The 23,383-nt window shown below is 37.3% G+C and overlaps 1 protein-coding gene across 3 annotated transcripts in view; it reads left to right on the top strand.

Moving 5' to 3' along the window:
* The window catches only part of CYP39A1 (cytochrome P450 family 39 subfamily A member 1), a 105,591-nt gene that overhangs the window by 1,065 nt on the left and 81,143 nt on the right, over nt 1-23,383 (top strand). The window contains exons 2-6 of one of the 3 annotated variants that reach the window (XM_001102611.5): nt 8,406-8,541; nt 10,911-11,085; nt 12,616-12,765; nt 14,108-14,201; nt 19,758-19,865. In XM_001102611.5, coding sequence (XP_001102611.3) covers nt 8,406-8,541; nt 10,911-11,085; nt 12,616-12,765; nt 14,108-14,201; nt 19,758-19,865 — 663 coding nt within the window. 3 annotated transcript variants of the gene reach the window in all.

Raw genomic sequence — 23,383 nt, forward strand, 5'->3', positions numbered from 1 at the left:
TAATTCAATTTAAGTCTTTTATTCAATTTCCAGTCACAAAGATTTTATGATATTTGATTGTCTAATAAATTTGTACCATATTAATTATCATTATTCTTATGAATTATAATACTTTCTGTGGTGACCCGTTTTCCTTCTGGTTAGCCCAATTTGTAGAATTAATTTATACGTAGTAGCATTATTTTGCCACTGATCATTTACCTTCAAAATCTCTGAGATTCCAATTTAGTAAAAAAGGTATAGAAAATTAAAGAGAACTAAGATGAAAATAAAAATAACCCAGCATATCACACCAGAAATACTGTAAAAATTTAGTGTATTTATATTATTTTGGTCTTTTTCCTATGTATTTACAACTATTTAATGAACAACAATGGAATAATAGTGTAATACTCTTTTATGTCCTTTTGACTTTAACATATAATGTTAATAACTTTCCTGTATCATGAAATACTTTGAATCTTCCTTTTATGGCTATATTTTGTCATAGGAGGATACACTAGTTTACTTAAATCTCAATAGTTGGGTTTATAGGTTGCTGCCAACCTTTTTTCTTTCTCTCAACCAATGCTCCAGTGAACATTCTTGGGTGTGTGTGTGCATGTATTGATTGTGTGGTTGTACATTTTGCATTTATCTGATTGTTTACTCAGAATACATTTCTAGGAGTAGAATTGCTGAGTCAAAGGACATGCACATTGAAATTGTTTATATGAAGGTGTTACCTTTGGAAAATGGTGTATGAATATGCAATTTTTATTTTCCATTGACTGTATGGAATTGCCTAACTTCTCATATCCTGGGCCACACTGAATGCCATAATTCTTTGCAATTTTTGCTTGTCTGATAGATGAAAAATTATATCTCCTAAAGAAATACTCCTTTGTCTCCCACAGCCTTCTTTACGCATATAATTTTGATAATTTTTAAGCAATGTTTTTTTACAAGCTTGTGTCAGAAGGCTAAATATTTGTGAGGTCTCTGTTGCTATCCTGACTAAACAAAACAAGTTATTGCTGGACTCCGTGGCTCACACCTGTAATCTCAACACTGTGGGAGGCAGGGATGGGAGGATTGCTTGAGGCCAGGAATTTAAGACCAGCCCGGGAGATATAGCAAGACGTCATCTCTATAAAAACTAAATATAAAAAAAATTAACCTGGTCCAGTGGCACACGCCTGTAGTCCCAGCTACTCGGGAGGCTGAGTCGGGAGGATTGCTTGAGCTCAGGAGTTCCAGGTTCCAGTAAGCTATGACTGAGCCCCTGCACTCCAGCCTGGGCAACAGAGCAAGACCTTATCTCTTTAAAAAAAAGAATACGACTGCTTTATTTGATGTTTTACTACTAAAAGCTTTTAAGGTTCACCCTTGCCTCTTCTTGTACCCTTAATCTGGGCAGTATGATTTAAAAAAAAAAAAAAAAAGCCAGGGTGCTCCCACCTTTGGTGCCAGGAGAGATTCAAACCGCACAAACCCCAACCTTCATGCAGGAAGGCTCACACCAGCCTACCCCCTAACCATAATAAAACCCTAAGACCTGTCTTTCTTCACTGTTTTCTCAAATCATTTTCAGATCAGCTTGAGAGGACTGCCCTACTTTCCCCAGAGAAGTCTCATTATGTATGAAATAAACCTCTTCATACCCTCTCGGGGGGTCGGGGTGTGTGTGTGTGTGTGTGTGTGTGTGTGTGTGTGTGTGTAAATGTAGTCACTGTCTTGACATCCAAACCAAATCTTGGGTGGGAGGTTCCATTCTGAGTTTTTGCAGTGGCTGCAACAGGTACTCAGTAGACTTGATGCGAAATTGCATCTAAATGGCAACCGCATAAGACACTACTTATGGCATATTGAACCTTCAAGAAAAAACTTCTAAAATTCCATCATTAGCTAATACTCTCAGCTTCTCATGCCCCTCTAGAATACTGAAAAGAGACAACTTTGGTGACCACAAAATAATCTTCGTATTATTTGTATTTAATCTTTGAATAGATTATGCATTTATATGGTTCAAAAAATTGTAAATATAAAAACTACAGGAAAAGTCCCTTCAACCTCTGTTTCCCTTCCACCCAGTTCTCACTCCTCACTCCCAACCTTGGCAACCCTGTAATTCATTTCTTATATGTTGATTCATAGTTTCTTTAACTGTATACAAGCAAATAGAATTATAGAATTATTTTCCACCTTATAAGCAGAATATGTCATATTATTCACACTGTTCCTTTGTCAATAGGTATTTACTCTTTACATATTAGTACCATATAGAACTCCTAATTCTTTTCTTTGAAGATGCATGGATATGGCATTTATTTAATAAGTTTCCTCATCGACAGACATGGGGTAGTCAGATTTCTAAGATAGCCTGCAATGATCCTACAATGATTCCCTTGTGTAATCACCTCCTTTTGAGTGTCAACAAAACCTAGTGACTCACCTCTAATGAACAGAATATGGCACAAGTGATCTGATGTTACTTCTGTGATTAGGGCTTTCATCTTGATAACAGACTCAATTGCCTTCCTAGTTTACACTCTTTGATGATGAGAGCTGTCATTATAGAGAGGACTACAAGGCAAGAAATAGAGGGAGGTCCTGGCCAGCCCCAGTAAAAATCAAAGGTCTTCAATCCTATAGCCTGTGAAAAACCAAATTCTGCTACCAACCGTGTCAGCTTGGTAGTGAATACTACTACCTGAGTTGAGCCTTGAGATGGCTAGAACCCAATCTTTAGTTACGAAATTCTATTACAAAAGAAAAACCCATATTGCAAACCTGATACTTTGTACTTTATAATTGAGACAGAGGATTTTGTTTATGCTTCAAATTGCCTGGTTATATCTGTCTTTTGTTGATTAAAATTTACCATTTTTTAAGAATGAGACATTGATAAAATTTCTGGCACTCTAAGAAAGTTATTTTAAACACGTAATAGTATAGACTATCTGCAGCTATCTACAAGTATCTATTTGTTGACACAATGGAGGCATTATTTGAAAACACAGTGTCCCAAAGTGTACTAGGCTGAAGTTTGGTATTTTGTAAAAATATTCAATAAATAGTTTAAGTAAATTGTTGGAAAAATATTGGCTCAGTAAAGCATCATTATTTTTCAGGTTCTAATCAGGGAAATGGTGTCTACCTCCCACCAACAGGTGTAGAATGTGAAATTCTGAAAATGTGGGCATAGGATCTAAATGTCAAGCAGTCTCCAAAAAGATAAAGTTGCCTACAGTAAAATAGGTAAATTAGACAACTTCTGCAGTTTGTCTGCAGAACAGCTCTTGGGAAGGGTACCTCCTTTAAGCCACTCCAAGTGATATTTGAAGTCTTACCTGTAGTCGTCTATGTTGAGTTAAAATCTACTTTCTCTTGTATTATTAAAGCTGCACCAATTTTGTTTTGGATACTGTTTGGATAATACATATTTTTCTATCCCTTTCAATTTTTTGGAGTCTTTATATTTTAACCCAGTCTCTTGAAAAATAAAAGATAGATTGAACCAAATTAAAATAAAAATACAATGTATCACAGTTTCTGTCACTATGTGCTTATATTAGAAAAGAAAAATCTGAAACTGATAAACTTTCAAGGATCATCTCCTTCTAAAAAAGAGTAAAATAAGCCCAAATAAAGCAGAAGGAAGGAAATAGTAAAGAACAGAAATCAATGAAGTTGAAAATTAAAAAAATAAAATAAGGAAAATCAATGAAAGAAAGAACTGGTTTTTTGAAAAGACCAGTAACATTGCCAGACTTCTTGCAGAACTGATAGAGAAAACACAAATGACCAGTGTTTGAATGAAACAGGGAATATCACTGCAGACATCAAAAGGGATGATAAGAAAATACTATGAATAACTCTACAAAGAGAAATTTAACAAGTTACATAAAATGGATCAATTCCTAGAAAAACATATTCTAACAAAACTATCCAATATACAATACATAATTTTAATAGCCCTACACTATTAAGAAAATTGAATTTGTAATTTGATAACCTCCCAAAAAGAATTCTCTAGGCCCAGATTGTGTCATTGGAAAACTATACCAAATGTTTAAAAAAGAATTAACTATGAGTTCTATACTATTTCTTCCAGAAAGTAGAAGACATAGAAACATTTCCCAGTCTATTTTATGAAGTTGGCATTACCTTGATATCAAGCCACAGATAGTACAGAAGAAAACTACAGACAAATATTACTTATGAATATACTAATAGATGCAAAAATAACAAAATATCAGCAAATAAAATTTACCAATATATAAGACAAATTACCAAGTGAAGTCTGTCAATCCATGTAAGCTGCTGTATTAACAAGCTAAAGAAGAAAAAGTACATAATTGATACAGAAAAAGCATTTGACAAAATTTGATATCCATTCCTGATATCCATTCATGATAAGGAATAGAGGGAAATTTCCTAACTCTATAAAGGACATCTACAAAAATCCTTCAGTTAACAGGACACTTAAATGATTAAAGACTAAATACTTCCATGTGATTGGGAACAAAACAAAGATCTCTGTTGTCACAACTCTTATTCAGTATAGTGCTGGAAATTTTAGCCTGTGCAATAAAGTAAGAAAATAAAATAAAATACATATAGATTTGAAAAAAGAAATAAAACTGTCTTAATTTGCAGATGACATGATTGTCTATGTAGAAAATCCCAAGGAGTCTACAAAAACCTCTGGAATAAATATAAGGTATACATAAAAATATCAATTGCTTGGTTACATACGAACAATGAACATGTGGAAACCATAATTAAAAATACATTACCATTTATAATAACTCAAGAAATATTTAGGTATAAATCTAACAAAACATATAGAACTTGTATGCTAAAATCCACAAAACACTGATGAAAAAAATCAAAGGTCTTAAGGGAGACACATACTGTGTTCCTGATTGGAAAAGTCAACATATTAAAAATGTCAGTTTCCTCCAAACTGATATCCAGGTTTGATGCAAATACTATTCCCAGCAAGATTTGCTGTAGATATAGACAAGGTTATTCTAAAATTTATATGGAAAGGCAAAGAAACTAAAATAAATAAAACAATTTTGAAAAAGTAGAATAGAATAAGAGGGATCATTCCACTCAATTTCAAGGCCTATTATTAATCAAGATGATGTAGTACTGGCAGAAGGATAGACACAAAGATCAGTGGAACAAAGTAAAGTCTCTAGAGATAGATCCAAACAAGTATGCCAACTGGTTTTTGGCAAAGGTGCAGAAACAATTCAATGAAATAAAGATGGCTTTTGTAAACAAATGGTGATGCAGCAATTTGACTCTGTAAGCCAAAACAAACTAAACAACAACAAAGAACCACCCCCAACACACACACAAAATGAATTTCTACCAAAGTCCTATATCTTATACAAAATTAACTCAAAATAGATAACAGACATAAATGTAAAACGTAAAGATATAAAACCTGTAGAAAGAAATATAGAAGAATATCTTCCTAATTTGGGATAGAAAATAGCTCTTAGACTTAACACCAAAAGGACAGTTCATAAAAGGAAAAACTGATAAATTGAACCTCATCAAAATTTAAAAACATTTGCTCTGTAAAAGAGCTCATTAAAAAGAGTTAAAGAAAAGCTACACACTGGGATAAAATATTTGCAAACCACATATCCAACAAAGGACTAATATCTAGAATATATAAAGAACTCTCAATACTCAACAGTATAATACAAAATCCAGTTAGAAAATGGGCAGATGACATAAACAAGATGTATCAATGAAGAGAATATTCAGATGGCAAATAAGCACATGAAAAGATGTTCAACATCAATAGTCATTAGAGATAAGCAAATTAAAATCATGAGCTACTACTACACATCTATCAGAATGGCAACGATAAAAATAGCAACAACACCAAATGTTGGTAAGGATACAGAGAAACTGGATTACTTATACATATGGTGGAAATATAAAATGGCACAGCCACTCCAGAAAACACTTTCCCAGTTTCTTAAACATCTAAACACACAGCCAACCATATGACCTGGCAATTGCACTTCTAGGAATTTATCACAGAGAAACTTAATGTTTACATAAAAACCCAGATACGGATGTTTATGTTTGTGATAGTGCCAAACTGAAAAGAATCTCACTGTCTTTCAACCTTATTCATTTTTATTGTTTTTATTTTTAGAAACAGTCTTGCTGTGTTGCCCTGGCTGGAGTGCAGTGGTGCAAATCATAGCTCGCTGCAACCTCAAAAACTCCTGGGCTCAAGTGATACTCCTACCTCAGACCCACAAAGCAGTGGGATGTCTAGCCCAGCCTTCATAATGTTCAAATAAACTGTCGTACATTCACACTGTGGAATACTACTCAGAAATATAAAGAAGTGAATGATTGATACACACAATTTGGATGAACATTCAGAGAGTTACACTGAATGAAAAGCCAGTCCCCAAAAATTGTATACTACATACTTCTGTTTATATAACATAGTGAAATTCAAAGTTATAGAAGTGGAGAACAGATGAGTGTTGCCAAGGATTAAGGAGAAGGTGGGAGTGGGAGAAACAGTGGGGGTGGCTATAAAAGGGCATCATTTAAGATCTTTGTGGTGATGGAAATATTCTGCATCTTGACTATCAATGTCAATAGCTTGGTTGTGATACTGTACTATAGTTTTGCAAGATGTTAATACTGGGAAAACAGAGTAATAGATATGTAGGCTGTCTCTGTAACATTTCTCACAACCCCATGTTAATCTACAATTATCTCTAAATAAAAAGTTTTAAAAATATACAAGCACCACTTCTACAACATACCATGTGTGCCTGCCTTTACTTCGTAATACTGAGGCTGCTGATGTTGCATACAAGAAAAGAACAAAAGGAAAGCAAGTACAACAACAACACAACAACAAAAACCCTGTTACATAATTTCTAACACTGTGCATGACCATCTTTCACTCTGCAATTATATTGCTGTTACTTTAAATGCCTCACATCAACAATTATCTCAACTGCTGATTCAATGTATTTGAATGTGGTTAGTCTACACTTGTGGCCAGGTGCTTATAGATGTTACAAAAAGTTACCTACTAATGGGAAGCTAAGAATTCTCATTTGAACAAAACTTTAACAGTGAAAATAAATCATCTTCTAAGTACTGGTTAACAAACAATTATAGATAGGAACGTTAGAAAGCAATGTAGCTGTCTGGATCACTAATGTACAAAAATGGGACTTCATTTTTTTGGTGGCTTAAAGATTTTTGGGCCTGCAAGTTGCCTAGTACTACCCAACAGTGTGTTGCAGGAGTAATCATGTGCCATCTCTTGGGAGGTAAAGAAATGACTAATACTGAAGTAGTGATGAGCAGAAATTATGCCTTGAGATATGTATAATACTATAATGGAGTATGAAAGTATGATGATTTATTTTGATGATAGAGTCATGGAAAAGATTGTGGTTTGTTGCCCACATTCATAATTGAAGAAACTGATAAATTATACTTAGATGCCAATGAAGATGAATGACATATTTTCTTTTCCCAGCAAGGTCATAAACCCCTGATATCAAACCCTGTGCTACACAGTATGTTTACAGGTTGCTAAGAGTGATCTGATAAAGAGGGGAAAATTAATGATGTAGGAGAGAGAGGCATAAATGTAGAAAAGAGAAGGCAAGAGTGTAGGATCCATAACACAAATGGAGAAGTGTTGACATTTCACAAGGGCAGGAACTTCCATCCATGTTAAGAGGAGGGAACAGATGGAGAATGGGTACAAATGTATATACCTTGCAGGATTTAGTAATGAGAAACTGAAACTGCTACTTGATGGCTCCATTTTTCCAGTGAGTTACAAGGCAGGGACTCTATGTCAGAGTGGAGAGGCTGGGTAGGTTGAAATAGTCATTACAGGTGAATTTCATTACAGGTGAAATAGTCATTTTGAAAACTAGGAAAGTGAACAGATTAGGAAAGTGTATACGATTGCAAGACATTGTTGAATAACCATAGATTTTCCGTAAACCAGCTGGCACTTTTGAACTTTCTTGTTGAACAATATTCAGCTATAGGTTGCTTATAAGTCTACTAATATCTTGAAAACAATGTTTAAATGTCACAATGTTGATATAATTTCTAATTATTTATAATGATTATTTTCTACTTATTTCATACTACAAGAAAGGAAGCTACAAATAGGCAATAAAATGATCAAAGGGAACATTACATATCAGGACAGAACAAATTAAAATTTATATAATTCAGATCTGACTAAAACAATCAGAATTTATAACTAATTACCAAATATAATAATTTGTCTCTTGACTGTAACTTCAACATTAGGATTCTTGAGGAGAAAGGTCTTAAACATGGCTTAGAAATGCTTACTAATATAATCTGTGTTTGTTTTATTTCAGTATGGACCAATATTTACAGTCTTTGCTATGGGAAACCGAATGACCTTTGTTACTGAAGAAGAAGGAATTAATGTGTTTCTAAAATCCAAAAAAGTAGATTTTGAACTAGCAGTGCAAAATATCGTTTATCATACAGGTAAAGAATATTTTTAGATAGTCCATTCGAAATCCAACATTGGAATCCAGGAGTAGTTTTAGGTAAAAAGTACATCCTCACTCCTCTATCAAGAATGATGAGGGTCCGCTATTTTATTCTTGAGGTATGGGTAGAAGAGGAAAGAGTTACGGGTAAAAGAGTTTGGCCATTGAAACACAAATGAATGGCAGCCTCATACATTTAGATTTGAATTAGACACGTGAAAGTGATAAGGTTACCTCATTGATGTTTTCTTTAGAGAATATTTGGAATCTGTATCATGTTACAGCTTCCAAGATGTCACTAATTCTGTTCCACCGCTGTGTGTACAGTGTTCTACAGGCTACAGCTCTTGGACTGATTACATGCTATTCAGTCCCTGAAACTAGAATTCCATGGCTTAGTAAATCCTTTACAGTGGCATTTCCTGACATATTTTGTAGGGCTGTTATGGTAAGTGGGAGCTTGACTTGCCCTTTCACAAATCCTCTGTCTTCAGAGACTGCCAGATTGTACAGTCAGCATGCTTCCAGTATGGCTGTCTGCCTTCATTTCTTCCTAGGCTGCAAATGTGTGTACTGGGGCCACATGTCCTCCCTGGAATGCAGAGCTGGTTCATTTTGTGTTTGGTTCTTTTTTGTGCTTTCACAATGTTTTTGCTTGCTTCTATTCTCTGTGACTTCTTTCTCTCTGCCTTTTTTCTTCTTTGGTTCCTTTTCATGTAACCTTTTGTGCATTTCTTACCATTAAGATAAGAAAGTTTGTTTTAAAAACTACCAGTAATCAATAGAATTATATATATATTTTTTTCTTCTTGCATGCATGATATCACAACTTGTTGGTGAAATTCTTTGATTATTTGGTACTTCTTGATACTTGGACTATGGAATTTCAGATCAAATAATAGAAATATTTTGAAGGCCTTTGATCTGTAGAGTCACATATCCCTTTAGAAAAATTTGCTAAGTTAACAGAGGTGTATGGAAATGATTGAGTTTTTTTCACCTGGGCCTCCTCTGGGGACTTTCATGCTTAAATATTTCTGTTGAACAGATAAAATATATTAATATTTATTCTTAAGTCAGCTTCCCATTCCTCCCGTATATTCCCCAACCATAGAGAAGATGTATGCTCAGGAAATCTAAAAACTGTTTTTCATTAACTTACACAAAATGTAACTTACACGTAATAGCACAATGAAATACAAAATTAAAACTTATTTTTTGAAAAAGTTACTTTAATAAAACGACAACAGTGGGCACAGGGGACTACTGGAGGGAGGGGGACAGGTGGCAAAGGTTGAAAAACTATTGAGTACTGTGCTCATTACCTGAGTGATAGGATTAATCATGCCCCAAACCTCAGCATAAAACAATATACTCATATAACAAACCTGCACATGTACCCTCTGAATCTAAATTTTTTTTTAAAGAAAAAGTTACTTCAAAGTCAATAAAACAAGGTAAAAGAAAAATATAAAGAAATGAGTAAAAAATAAACCCCGATTTCTAATTAGGAGAGTGTGTTGTAGAGGGAGCATGAATACTAATATAAAGAAAATAGTGGGCTGAAAGCTATTCATGGTGTTAGGAAAGGTCTCCTGGTGGAAGTAATATTCAAGAAGACACTTGAAGGACAAATAGAAATGTGCAGCATAAGTTTAAAGCTCATAGGTATAAGTGTGTGGGATTGGGTGGGAGTAGATATGGGTATAACGAAGGAGAGAACATTCTGAGCAGACAGAACAGCCTCTGAAATGCTGGGATATGTAAAATATGTGTTTTTAATGTATCTGGACTATAGATTTGGAGGGAGAAGGGTTGAAAATACCAGCTCTCTTAATCATCCATTTATAGATTATCCCTTAAAGTGAATAAAGTTCCACCATCTCACAGAATACATTGAATCTTTTTTGTTGTTTATTTTGAGATAAAGTCTCTCTCTGTCGCCCAGGCTGGAGTGCGGTGGTGTGATCTCAGCTCACTGCAACTCTACTTTGTGGGTTCAAGTGATTCTTCTGCCTCAGGCTCCCCAGTAACTCAGATTACAGGTGCCCACCACAGCCAGCTAATTTTCCTATTTTTAGTAGAGACAAGGTTTCACCATGTTTGGTCAGGCTGGGCTGGAACTCCTGACCTCAAGTGATCCACCTGCCTTGGCCTCCCAAAGTGCTGGGATTACAGGTTTGAGCCACCACACTTGGCAGAGAATATGTTGAGTCTTTATCTACTTTTATTTACGGGAGGTGATCTTATGTGCTGGGAGGACTTTGGCTGTAGTCCCTGCTGACCAAATAATAGTAGAGATATATTGACTGTGTGTTTCAAGGAGTCGTTGCTTATTTTGAAAATAGTTTTCTTTGTTCATAGCATCAATTCCAAAGAATGTCTTTTTAGCACTGCATGAAAAACTCTATATTATGTTGAAAGGGAAAATGGGGACTGTCAATCTCCATCAATTTACGGGGCAACTGACTGAAGAATTACATGAACAACTGGAGAATTTAGGCACTCATGGGACAATGGACCTGAACAACTTAGTAAGGTAAATAGATGCATTAATATGATTTAGTCTTGCTTTTTGTTTTAAATAAAAAATTGAAACCTATACATTGGACTTCAAACATTGTCAGGTTGATTAATGAAATCTACCTAACTAGGCTATTAAGAGATTATTTTAATCTTTTAAATTCTTTTTTTTTTTTTTTTTGAGACAGAGTCTTGCTGTGTCACCAATCTTTTAAATTCTAATTCAGTTTAGCATTTCTATTTTATGGTGAGCAAATAAGCCAATACAATCATTGTAATATATTTGCAGTAATTTCTCCTTAGTCATTCCATACATTTTTGTATAAACTACATGGATTTTCTTCTTATAATTTTCATACTTCCCCATTAGAATTTTGATAAAACCTTCAGTACAATTTGCAATTATTAGAACGACAGGACGTTGAGAGGATAGGGGAGAGAATGGAATCACAAAGTGGTGAAAAAGGTCCAGGAGATGTTTGTGTTACTTAACAAGTGGCTCAGGCAAAGTCAGTGTGGGCCTCAGGACTGAGCTCCAGGGTCCTTTATTAATGGAGATCCCAGGAGACAGGGAAGAGCAGCAGACGGAGTCAGCCCCATTCTGAAGCTTTCTGGAAAAGTTAAAGTCTGGGCATGGGAGCCGTGAAAAAAATTTCCCACGTGCATAAAGAGATTTGGTAAGTTGAAGTTACCTGAGTCACGTTGCCATCTCAGCAGGATCCTGGAATGCCCAAGGCAAGATTCTGCAGTTCAGACTCAAACAGAATGACAGTGAACATTCTGTTAGAGGTCCAGTAGTGGGGGCTGGAGGGGGGACACAAAAACAAACAACCAAATTAAAAAATATGCTGAAGCGTACCCAGTATCTATAATGAAACAAATACATTGAAATGAACAAAATATTCCTGGATATTTTTGAAACTTTGGGTGAATGAGATTATGAAGGGATGGTAAATAAAAATTAAATAAACAAGTGTTAAGTGTTTTAAGGCATGTTAACAATATTTTATATTCTTTATCTTAAGTTTGCTATAGTAATCACTTTATTATCTTAATGGTAAAACTTATTGATGATATGTACTGTATTTCAATAGGCAGTAGTTTGAATTTATGGGATCCTGTGAGAAATTAGGAAATTGGTGACTAATATTGCCCTGATTCCTTGTTTTTGTTTTTGTCGTCATTGTTGTGGTTGCTGTCTAAAGGAATGGACTATATCTTAGCTACTATTATCTGCTAAATAAATTCTTGTTGAATTGTATTAGATCAATGTATTTATTATCTCATATTTGTCAGAGTCTAATATGCTTGCTTAGAAAGCATTTAAATATCTTCAGATAAATCAAACCACAGTTTCAGTTCCCCCTGTATTATCTTGACCACAGTAAGCAAATATCAAAACTTCTTAAGAGTGACTTTTTCCCAAGAGAATCTGTCACCTATTATCTGCCCCTCATATATCGCTATGAAATAGCACCCTGCTTTGTATCCTTTGCCTTTCTTCTTTGGTCTTTGGGTCTAACTTTCTGTGTTTCTGTCTTTGTAGACATCTCCTTTATCCAGTCACAGTGAATACGCTCTTTAATAAAAGTTGGTTTCCCACAAACAAGAAGAAAATCAAGGAGTTCCATCAGTATTTTCAAGCTTATGATGAAGATTTTGAGTATGGTTCCCAGTTGCCAGAGTGTCTTCTAAGGTAGCAGTTGTTTCCTATAATTAATTCATTGACCAAGCTTCTCTCAGCAACTGATACACCTCTCATTTTTCTGTTCTAAGTAGATGTAACCCCAGTTTAAGTGGGAGAGAAGCTGTTTCTTATGACCTGTTTTTGGTGTCTGTATGTGAATTGAGGGAAGACCAAGGAAGAGAGATGCTTTTCTTATTGTGATGAACAAAAACAAAAGAGAGAAAGAGATCGATGGGACTAAGAATGTATTTTGAGGCCTTTTATCCCATCTACAGCTTATTATTATTGCACTCGTTGCTACAGTTAAGATTCCTGCTAAATCATCAGTGTGAGCAGTCTCAGAATCAGACACTGTGCTCCTCATTCTCTCTGAGGCAAACATAGGCGTGGTTAAATGCATTTCTCACAGTTGGTTCAGACAAGTGTTTGTAAAATGAGGCACATGCAAAGTAACTGCGCGATTTTGAAATGTCTTGGCAGTGGCTCTATATCTTTCTGCGTTTGGGTTGCTATAACAAAGTATCAGACTGGGAGGCTTATAAACAACAGAAATTTATTTCTCATCGTCCTGGAGGCTGGAGGTCTGAGATGAGCGTGCCAGTATGGTCACATTCTGGTGAGGGCTATTTCTCATTGCCCTGGAGGCTGGGGGTCTGAGATGAGAGGGCCAGCATCCTCACATTCTGGTGAGGGCTCCTTCCAGGTTGCAGACTCCCAGTTTTTCACTGCATTCTCACGTGGTGAAAGGGGCAGACAGACTCCCTCAGACCCCGTTCATAGGGGTGCTACTCCTTTGCATGAGGGCTCTAGCCTCATGACCTAGCTACCATCCAAACACCCCCACCTCCTAATAACATCACCTTGGGGTTAGGATTTCAACATATAAAGATTTGGGAGGGACACAGACATTCAGACCATAGCCTACATAGGCCATTCATCTACCATGGTGACTGTTCAGACAAGATTTAGAAGATTAGAGCAAGTCTGTTTTTCACGGCTTAAATCAGAGATTGATTCCGTGCATTGGGTTTTCATCCTCCTACAACTTACAGCAGCCACAGTAAAGGCAGACCAAGCAAGTTGTGGGTTCTGCCTTCTTATTCAGCACCAATGCAATGAGACTCTGAAGTATTATTTACAAAAGACACTAAAATGGAGTTGCTCTGCCTCCCCAATTGTCTTTGTGGACTAATAATTCCAAAGGTAGACCTTTCATGAAATTATACCTGAAAATTAAGAATAAATTTGGAGAAATAATTTTAATTCCACAGACATCTGTTTTTTATGCTGTGACCTGTTATTCCTAAAGTGCTTTCAAATTAATTTCTATATATGTCTTTTTCTCATGTAGAAACTGGTCAAAATCCAAAAAATGGTTCCTGGAACTGTTTGAGAAAAACATTCCAGATATAAGAGCATGTAAATCTGCAAAAGATAATTCCATGGTAAGTATTTCTTACCTTTTTTTTGCTAACGTAAAGATAGTAATAAATTATGGTTGTTAAAATATATTTTGCTAAAACACATGAGATTGATTAGATACCATTTTTGTGTCAACCACTGTACTGGACATGTTGAGATATGTTATTTCATTGTTACATCATCACAACAACCTATGTAGAACAGGTATCCTATTCCACATATGAAAAAACCAGAGACAACGAGCAAAAAAAAAATTATAATTCCGATGTTCTGTACTGATTTCTGTGTTATCATACAGTTGGCTGTGTCAGTAGGGACAGGTGAAAGTAATGGCAAATTAGGAAAAGAGAACAAAGCCCTACAAAGTAGACTTTGTTATTGATGCCACTACCATTAGTTGTTTCTTCAGATGCAGGGAGGGAAAATAGTATAATTTAAAAATCCAGGCACTAGGAGTCTGCGCCCTAAGTGTTATTCCAGATCTGTGGTTCTTCAAATGTGGCCCGTAAACCAACAGCACCAGCATCATTTGGGGATCACTCAGTCAGAAACTCTGCAGTAGGCCAGGCATGGTGGCTCACGCCTGTAATCCCAGCACTTTGGGGGACCGAGGCAGGAGAATTGCTTAAGCCCAGGAGTTCGAGACCAGCCTGGGCAACATAGCAAGACCTCGTCTCTACAAATAATGATAAAAAAAAATTAGCCAGACATGGTTGCACACACCTGTGGTACCAGCTACTCAGGAGGCTAAGGTGGGAGGATCACACTTGAGCCCAGGCAGTCAAGGCTGCAGCAAGCCCTGATTGTGCTCCTGCACTCCAGCCTGGGTGACAGAGCGAGACCCTGTCTGAAAAACAAACAAACAAACAAAAACCTCTGAGGTAGACAATCTGCTTTAACAAGCCTTACCTTTGGTTCAGATGCTTGCTAATGAATGGTTCTCACCTCTGCCTCCTCATTAGAATCACCTCCGGGAGCTTTTGAAAACTGTCTGAGGCCAGGGTCTGCCCACAGAGACTGGGTTTCATTTGGTCTGGACTGCTTAGGCTCAAATCCAGTCACCGGTTGTGTAACCTTGGGCACAGTACCTAGTCTCTTGGCCTCAGTGTCCTCACCTACCTCATAAAGTTGTGGGAATTAAATGATTTAGTTTTTGTAAAGTGCTGAGAACAGAGGACTGGATAGGAGCTTATCATTGTTATCCTCATTTAAAAAATATCTTCAAATATTTTTATATTTAAAGATGGCATCAAAAGTTTTTGTTTGTTTTTAGTTAAACAGCAAGTATTATCACAAACAGCTTTGCTTAAAACTAGAAAGGAAGATGGCCTTAGGAAAAAAGACTATATGAATGTTTAGGTATCTCCTTCCTGAGTAAAGGCAATAGGAAGCCATACTGGAAGGCCCTTCATTGACAAACTGTGTTTCAGCTAATATTTTTGTTTTATAAACAACCCAACAAACACACATGTTCTTTGCATTATTTTCCAGGACTTAGGGGCAAAAGCATGTGTATATAAAAGATGTACCCAAATAGATCTGTAATCTCTGGGCCTAGCAAACAGAGTTTTTAAATTCCCAGTTAAAATTCCCTACCAAGGCTGGGTGCTGTGACTCACGCCTGTAATCCCAGCACTTTGGGAGGCCAAGGCGGTTGAATCACCTGAGGTCAGGAGTTCAAGACCAGCCTAGCCAACATGGTGAAACCTCATCTCTACTAAAAATACAAAAATTACCCTGGCATGGTGGTGCGCACCTGTAATTCCAGCTACTCAGGAGGCTGAGGCAGGAGAATCGCTTGAACCCGGGAGGCAGGGGTTATGGTGAGCTGAGATTGTGCCACTGCACTCTAGCCTGGGCAACGGAGTGAAACTCCATCTCAAAAAAAAAAAAAAAAAAAAAGTAAAATTTCCTACCAACAATACCTCTAGAATAGCATTTGTTTTTCTTACTCTGAAGAAATGAGGTATTTTTAATCATAGGTACTCTTAACTCCCTTTTTATATTAGTCCTTTTTCATGCTGGTGATAAAGACATGCCTGAGACTGGGCAATAAAAAAAGGGGTTTAATGGTTCCACATGGCTGGGGAGGCCTCACAATCATGGTGGAAGGCAAGGAGGAGCAAGTCACATCTTACGTGGATGGTGGCAGGCAAAACGAGAGAGCGCTTGTGTGGGGAAACTTCCCTTTGCAAAACAGTCAGATCTTGTGGGACTTACTGACCGTCATGAGAACAGCACTAGAAGGACCTGCTCCCATGATTCGGTTACCTCCCACTGAATCCCTACCACAACATGTGGGAATTCAAGATGAGATTTCAGTGACTTCATAGCCAAACCATATCATTATTTGAATAAAAACAAAGTTTCAATTCTGCTGAAGCTAATCCAGTGTTTAAAACTTTAGGAGACAATTCAACTTGAACATCCATGAACAGTTTAACTTTATTTTTTGATGTATTGCAGCTCTGTTTTCCTCTAGCAGTGTTCACACTGAGCTTGTGTGTGTGTGTGTTTTGTGTGGCTTTTGTGTGTGTGTGTGTGATGGAGTCTTGCTCTGTCGCCCAGGCTGGAGTGCAGTGGTGCGATCTCGGCTCACTGCAACCTCCACCTCCCAGGTTCAAGCAATTCTCCTGCCTCAGCCTCATGAGTAGCTGGAACTACAGGCATGTGCCACCACACCCGGCTAATTTTTATATTTTTAGTAGATACAAAGTTTCACCATATTGGTCAGGCTGGTGTCAAACTCCTGACTTCATGACCCACCTGCCTCGGCCTCCCAAAGTGCTGGGATTACAGGCGTGAGCCACCGTGCACGGCCGAGCTCGTGTCAAGCCTGTAATCCCAGCACTTTGGGAGGCCGAGACAGGCGGATCACGAGGTCAGGAGATCGAGACCATCCTGGCTAACACGGTGAAACCCCGTCTCTACTAAAAAATACAAAAAACTAGCCAGGCGTGGTGGTGGCCGCCTGTAGTCCCAGCTACTTGGGAGGCTGAGGCAGGAGAATGGCGTAAACCCGGGAGGCGGAACTTGCAGTGAGCTGAGATCCGGCCACTGCACTCCAGCCTGGGCGACAGAGTGAGACTCCGTCTCAAAAAAAAAAAAAAAAAAAAAATTGTGGGCTAAGAAGAAATTTAAAAGGTTTTGTTGTCTTCAACTGCATAAATAGATTTCAGTGGCCTAGTGAAGCAGAAGACTGGGTAGAAGTTGAGTCTCATTTGTAAAAAATATATACACATTTCATTCCATCATTAACAGAAAATGTTGTGATTTCTTCCATGTTATTTTAGATATATCTTAAACTAGTGTTTTTCATTTAAAATTATGACTGTGTCACAGAATAACATATCAAAATAATGAAATATATCTATAGGATTTTCATGAGGTATAAACTTTGTCCTGTGACAACTTACATTGTAAGTGTGATAAAGACAAGCAGTAAATGAAATTCATATCTAAACTATTAATTCTGCTAATCCATTATTACAAAAAGAGTAATAAGACATTGGCTAACATTTTTGGGGTGCTTACCTTGTGCCAAGCATAGTGTTACACATTTCACAAGTAATCTATTATTTATTTTCACAACTTTAATACCAGGAAAACTGAGGATGTTAAACCCAGAAAGCTAGGGATTAGAGTAGTTAATCCCTTGAAAAATTACAAACTTTAGTAAATAATAGCATCAGTCTCTGTTTTATCATGTACTGTATATGCTAGTGACCGAAAACTTTCTTTTCTGTGTCATAGTGTCTGAAGCAAAGCTACTATGCTGTGGTACAATGTAGTTCTCCAAATCCCTAATACATGAGAGTTGTGATTTGTTCTCTAATGGGGCCAATATAGCCTGGTGGCTTAAAGTGTGGGCTTTGGAGTCGGGTCTAGACTCACAGGGTTGGGATCCTAACTCAACCACCTTCAAGTTATATGTCCCTGGCAAAATTCCCTAACTTTACTGTGCTTCAATTTCCTCATATGCATAATGATGGAGATAATAGTATCTGTGGGGAACCACAGACACTGGACCTTATTTGAGGGTAGAGATTGGGAGGGGGGAGAGGAACAGATAAAAACAACTATTGCATACTAGGCTTAGTACCTGGGTGATGAAATAATCCGTATAACAAACTCCTGTGACATGATTTTACCTATAGAATAAACCTGAACTGTACCCCTGAACCTAAGAAAAAAAAAAAAACAACAACTGACAAATAGAGCCAGGGAAGGTCATGAAGAAAGGGTTCTCATGCTTGAATATGTGATTTAAAAAAAAGAAAACTCTACAAAAATGACAAACCTGCACAAAGGCCATCACAGCCTACACAAAAATACTTCTACAGGAACACCTGTTTAGCAACTGGCCTGTCCAATATTGTTATTGATCTTTGTAGACAAGGATAATGATTGCACGACAATTATGTAATCCTTCTCATTTTTTCCTTTAAAAATCATTGTTCTCCTTTAACTCTCTGAATACACACATAGTTTACTATTGCATGCATATTCCCATTGCCATGTTCTATTCTGAAGTAAACATCTTTTCTTAAAAATAAAAAAAGATAGTAGTATCTGCATCTTGGAGTTATAGTGAGGATTTACATGGGTTAAATACTTGCAATACACTTAAAATGATACTTGCCCTTAGCAAGCAGTGAGTTAATATTAGCTTCCATTATTTCTATCACCTAGATATAAGTTATTTAAGATTAAAAGTATATGAGTAACTTAATGAAAATGTTACAGTATCTGAATTCTTCCCCATGATAGGGAGCCATCACTGGCAAAGACAAATCTGGGGAAACCTCCCTAGGAAGAAAATACTTTAATGGGATTTGTTTGGTGACTTAGGAGCAACCATAGTAGGTAACCTTAGATGGGGCCCTGCCCTGGGCTGTCACTGTTCAAGTCAAATGTCAGTTCTCTGCATGGTTTTAGAGTATTGTGGTATTTATAATATTCTGACTTGACAGTTCTCTCTCCCATGGTGTATGGGCTGAGAGTCTGTATGGTGAATGGGGGTGGAGTTTTCTGAATGCTCCAGAGATCTGTGTTTCTCTATTGCTTGCATTTTCCTAAGAGCAGAGGCCTATAAGACAGGGATTCCAGGGCAGTGTGGAGGGCAGAGATGATAACACACAATTTGCCAATTCAGTTTGGTAAAGTAGAGATCCAAAGTGCATTGTACCCTCTGAAAGATTTTGTTTTAAGCACTTTTTAGGTACTAACTCATTTAATTCTCACAACAATCCTATGAGGTAGGTACCATATTATGAACATTTTATGGATGAGGACACAGAGGCACAGAGGGATTAAAGTAGCTTGTTCAAGGTCATCCAGCTCTTAAATAGCTGAACCAGGATTTGAACAAATGCAACGAGGTGGTCAAGCTCCAGAATCCCTACTCCTAATTACTATACTACAGTAAGGACGTAAAACCCTTCGCATGCCTCAAACCGCAAAACCTGGGAATGGCAGAAATGATATCTTTCATATTAAAGAAAAATGCATGATCTCTTGTTTTTTAACATCAATATCTGTCACATAGCCATGGTTTGACAGTGTTTATTTCTTTACAGACATTATTGCAAGCTACGCTGGATATTGTAGAGACGGAAACAAGTAAGGAAAACTCACCCAATTATGGGCTCTTACTGCTTTGGGCTTCTCTGTCTAATGCCGTTCCTGTAAGTATATTAGTAAAGCGTGAGTTACACTGCTCTCTACTGACCTTTCGTCTTTTTTCCTTCATTTCTTTTTTCCATTCTTTTTTCCACTCTTCACTCATGGAAAAGAAAAAAAACTACAGTGGATTTGGTTGTGCGATAAAAACCAAAACTGAGTGCCTGATGAAATCGGATTAGGTTACAAAGGAGACAAAACAGATCCCAAGCAAATTCTGTCCTCTGAAAGGTAGTGTCACAGGATGAGGGGTAAGCTTGCCCTTTGGGGCCAGTTGTAGACAACAGTCTGTTTATGGAGCACTTTTTGTATGTCTGCCAATGTGCTCAGTATTGCTATTGAAAAGATGAACAGGGATTGGCCACATGCTTTTATTGGAAAGAATAAGTAAATGGATAGTTTCAGGTAACTCGGGCTTGGATCCAGACATCCCAAGTCATAGCTGTAGACTGTCATGGTGGTAATTTAAATTCTCTGTGCCTCCATTTCCTAATAAGGGATAATGTACTATTTTACCTACTAAGGGTAAAAAAAGGGGATAATGTACGTGAACCCCCTACTGTGGTCCTAGAACTTGGGTGCTCAATAAATGGTAATTCTCATTTCTCTACAGAGTTGTTATGAGGATTTAATAAGCCTAGCTGGTACCAATGAATATTAGCTCTTTCTCTCCATTTGTACCCATTCTCCTTCTGTGTGCCATTCCTGTTTGCATTGCTTAGCATTATGGTCCTACAAGTTTCCGCATGAATGGTGCTGGTGAAATTGGAACTTTCAATACTTCTAAAGAGAGCAGAGACGTAAAAAACTGTTTATTTTTTTCTTTTCTTTTTTTCTTTTCTTTTTTTTTTTTTTTTGAGACGGTGTCTCATTCTGTCGTCCAGGCTGGAGTGCAATGGCGTGATCTAGGCTCACTGCAACCTCCGCCTCACGGGTTCAAGCAATTCTCCTGCCTCAGCCTCCTGAGCAGCTGGGATTATATGTGTGAGCTACCGGGCCCGGCTTAAAAACTGTTTCTTTTAAAATCTGTCTTGAATTAGATTAGAGCCATGAGATTTATCTGCCACGTCACGTTCAGTGCACACCCCTTTCCTGGGCCAGGAGGTTCTCACGTTAGCCTAAGATGCTACTTGTATTATCTGAAATTAAAGGGTAACTTTTAAAATATATTTGTTTTCTACTGAACAGGAGGATTTAACCTATCCCTAACGATATGTGTGGGCATTTTTCTTCCTTTTTCTTCTAACAGATAGAAATGAGGAAGATGTTTTAAGTATTATTTATTTAGCCTTACTTTTATAAAGACCCAGGTTGTTAAAGGCTTTCTCAGTCCTGATATTCTGGTTTCCCTTAACTTGTTGAAAAATTTACTGCATAAAGAGAAGAGATAGAAATTCTGACCTCTTTTCTCAAATGTATGTTAGCCAGTGGAATATACGTTTCATCTGATATGGTCAAGTAAAAGGAGTCTAAACCCTTCCCCTTCTTTATGTACCTATAATATTATTCTCTGGTTTTTCCTTAAATAATATTCTTGGAAACTGATTAAGCTATAGCAAAAATTGAAAAGCAAACATCAAAACAATTCCCAAAGTAGCAACAAAACAGGCACTCCTATCAAAGAATTATTTTTCAATATCTCATTAGAAACATCCCCCAGAAGAAAGACACAAAAAGCCTCATTGATCTGACACAGGCTAAGTCAGTTCTTTGGAATTTGTTCTTGGCACTGGTCTGAAAGGATTTAAATCATTCATTTCAGAAAGAAAGTGTCTGATGATTAGAGAAGATTCCATCTCACTGGCTCTTGTTGGCACCTCCAAGAGGCAGCCTGGTGAGCAGGCAGAGACCCTGGAGAGGCTTTAGAGTCAGGTCCAAAGCCAATTCCCAGCACTGCGTAACAGTAGGCCAACTGTTTAACCTGCCCAAGTCTCAGTGCCCTTATCTGTAAAATGGGATTAATGCTATACCTACCTTAAAGGGTTGTTATAAAGATTATTTTGGTAAGAAATAGATTGTGGCTAATAGCACCTGGTTCAGCGTAGGTCTTCAATAAATGCTAGTTTTCTTCCCTAACAAAAATTATCTCCCTGGTTTCAGTCAATCATTACTTTCAATGGCCCATTGATAATGAGCATAGGCTTCCAAATATTTGATGGCTCAAAGGCCCCAGAGTGGGAGTATCCACTGCTGGCCTAGTTTGGTGACCTTTATTGCTGCTGAGAGTACCAGAAGCCCTGCCAGAGGTATAGGTGGTAGGGCCTGTCTTTTTCTGGAGCCCAGATTATATCTATATCTCCTCTCTCCTACTTTGTACTCTGCCTCAAGGTCCATAGGACTCAGAACTCAGGCTTCAGTTGGGCTAGGCACTGGGTCACTAGGAGGCTCCATTATGACCCAAGATATTAACTATAATTTATGAAATTATTTTTATGGGAAAACCATTTCTAAGTGCCAAGAAATTTCTGACTACTAAATGATTTTTTTAGATTTCTCCAAACCAATCACAAAGCTGACGTTTTACCTTTTTTATCTGCTACATCTTTTACATTCTTTTTAAATACTTTCAGTAGCAATTGCTACTCCATCCCACTCTCAACTCCCACAGCATTTATTTTTTGTAACATGTGTTTGCTCTCTCACTGTCTTGTACATTTTGTTCATTTTTCTCCAATATGTATTCATATGCCCAACTAAATGTGAAAATACTTTGGACAGGAATTATCTCATACATATTTGTGTTTACCATGATTGGTAGAAGACTCTGGCATGTTATAAAGACTCCATCAAAATCTTTTTTTGAATAGATAAATCAGTACCAAAGAACACACTGAATTCATCTTCTCTTTGACACAGCAAAGATACAGAGCTTTCCTCCTTGCCCTTTCTCTCATTTGTTCTTACCTCTTCAAAACAATGGAATGGCATTGTGGTGGCTGCTTCTGCAGTTCAGTGAGCTGAGTGGCCCTTTTTCTTCTTGCCCATCTCTGACCATGGACTTGAACTGTTTCACAAAATACTAATAGGTACTGTTGGGAGCAGTTTTCAACCCCTTTCTCAAATGTGGGTGCACAAAGACCTCAAGGTCACTTATTCTTGCTTATTGATGTAGTAATACATATAAACTTTTATTAACACTTTACTTTCTTTTATATGCCTTTTTTATCTTTTAAAAATACTCTGGCTTTCTTAAAAATAGAAAAAAAAAATAAAAACAGAAATCTGTTAAGGAAAAAAGAGACATTAAAAAAAAGTGGCTCACGCCTGTAATCCCAGCACTTTGGGAGGCTGAGGCAGGCAGATCACAAGGTCAGGATATGGAGATCATCCTGGATAACACGGTGAAACCCCATCTCTACTAAAAATACAAAAACTTAGCTGGGCATGGTGGCGGGCACCTATAGTCCCAGCTACTCGGGAGGCTGAGGCAGGAGAATGGCGTGAACCCGGAAAGGGGAGCTTGCAGTGAGCCGAGATCGCACCACTGCGCTCCAGCCTGGGCGAAAGAGCCAGACTACGTCTC

The sequence above is a fragment of the Macaca mulatta genome, chromosome 4 (genome assembly GCF_049350105.2).
Source record: "Macaca mulatta isolate MMU2019108-1 chromosome 4, T2T-MMU8v2.0, whole genome shotgun sequence".
In the NCBI taxonomy this organism is placed as follows: Eukaryota; Metazoa; Chordata; class Mammalia; order Primates; family Cercopithecidae; genus Macaca; species Macaca mulatta.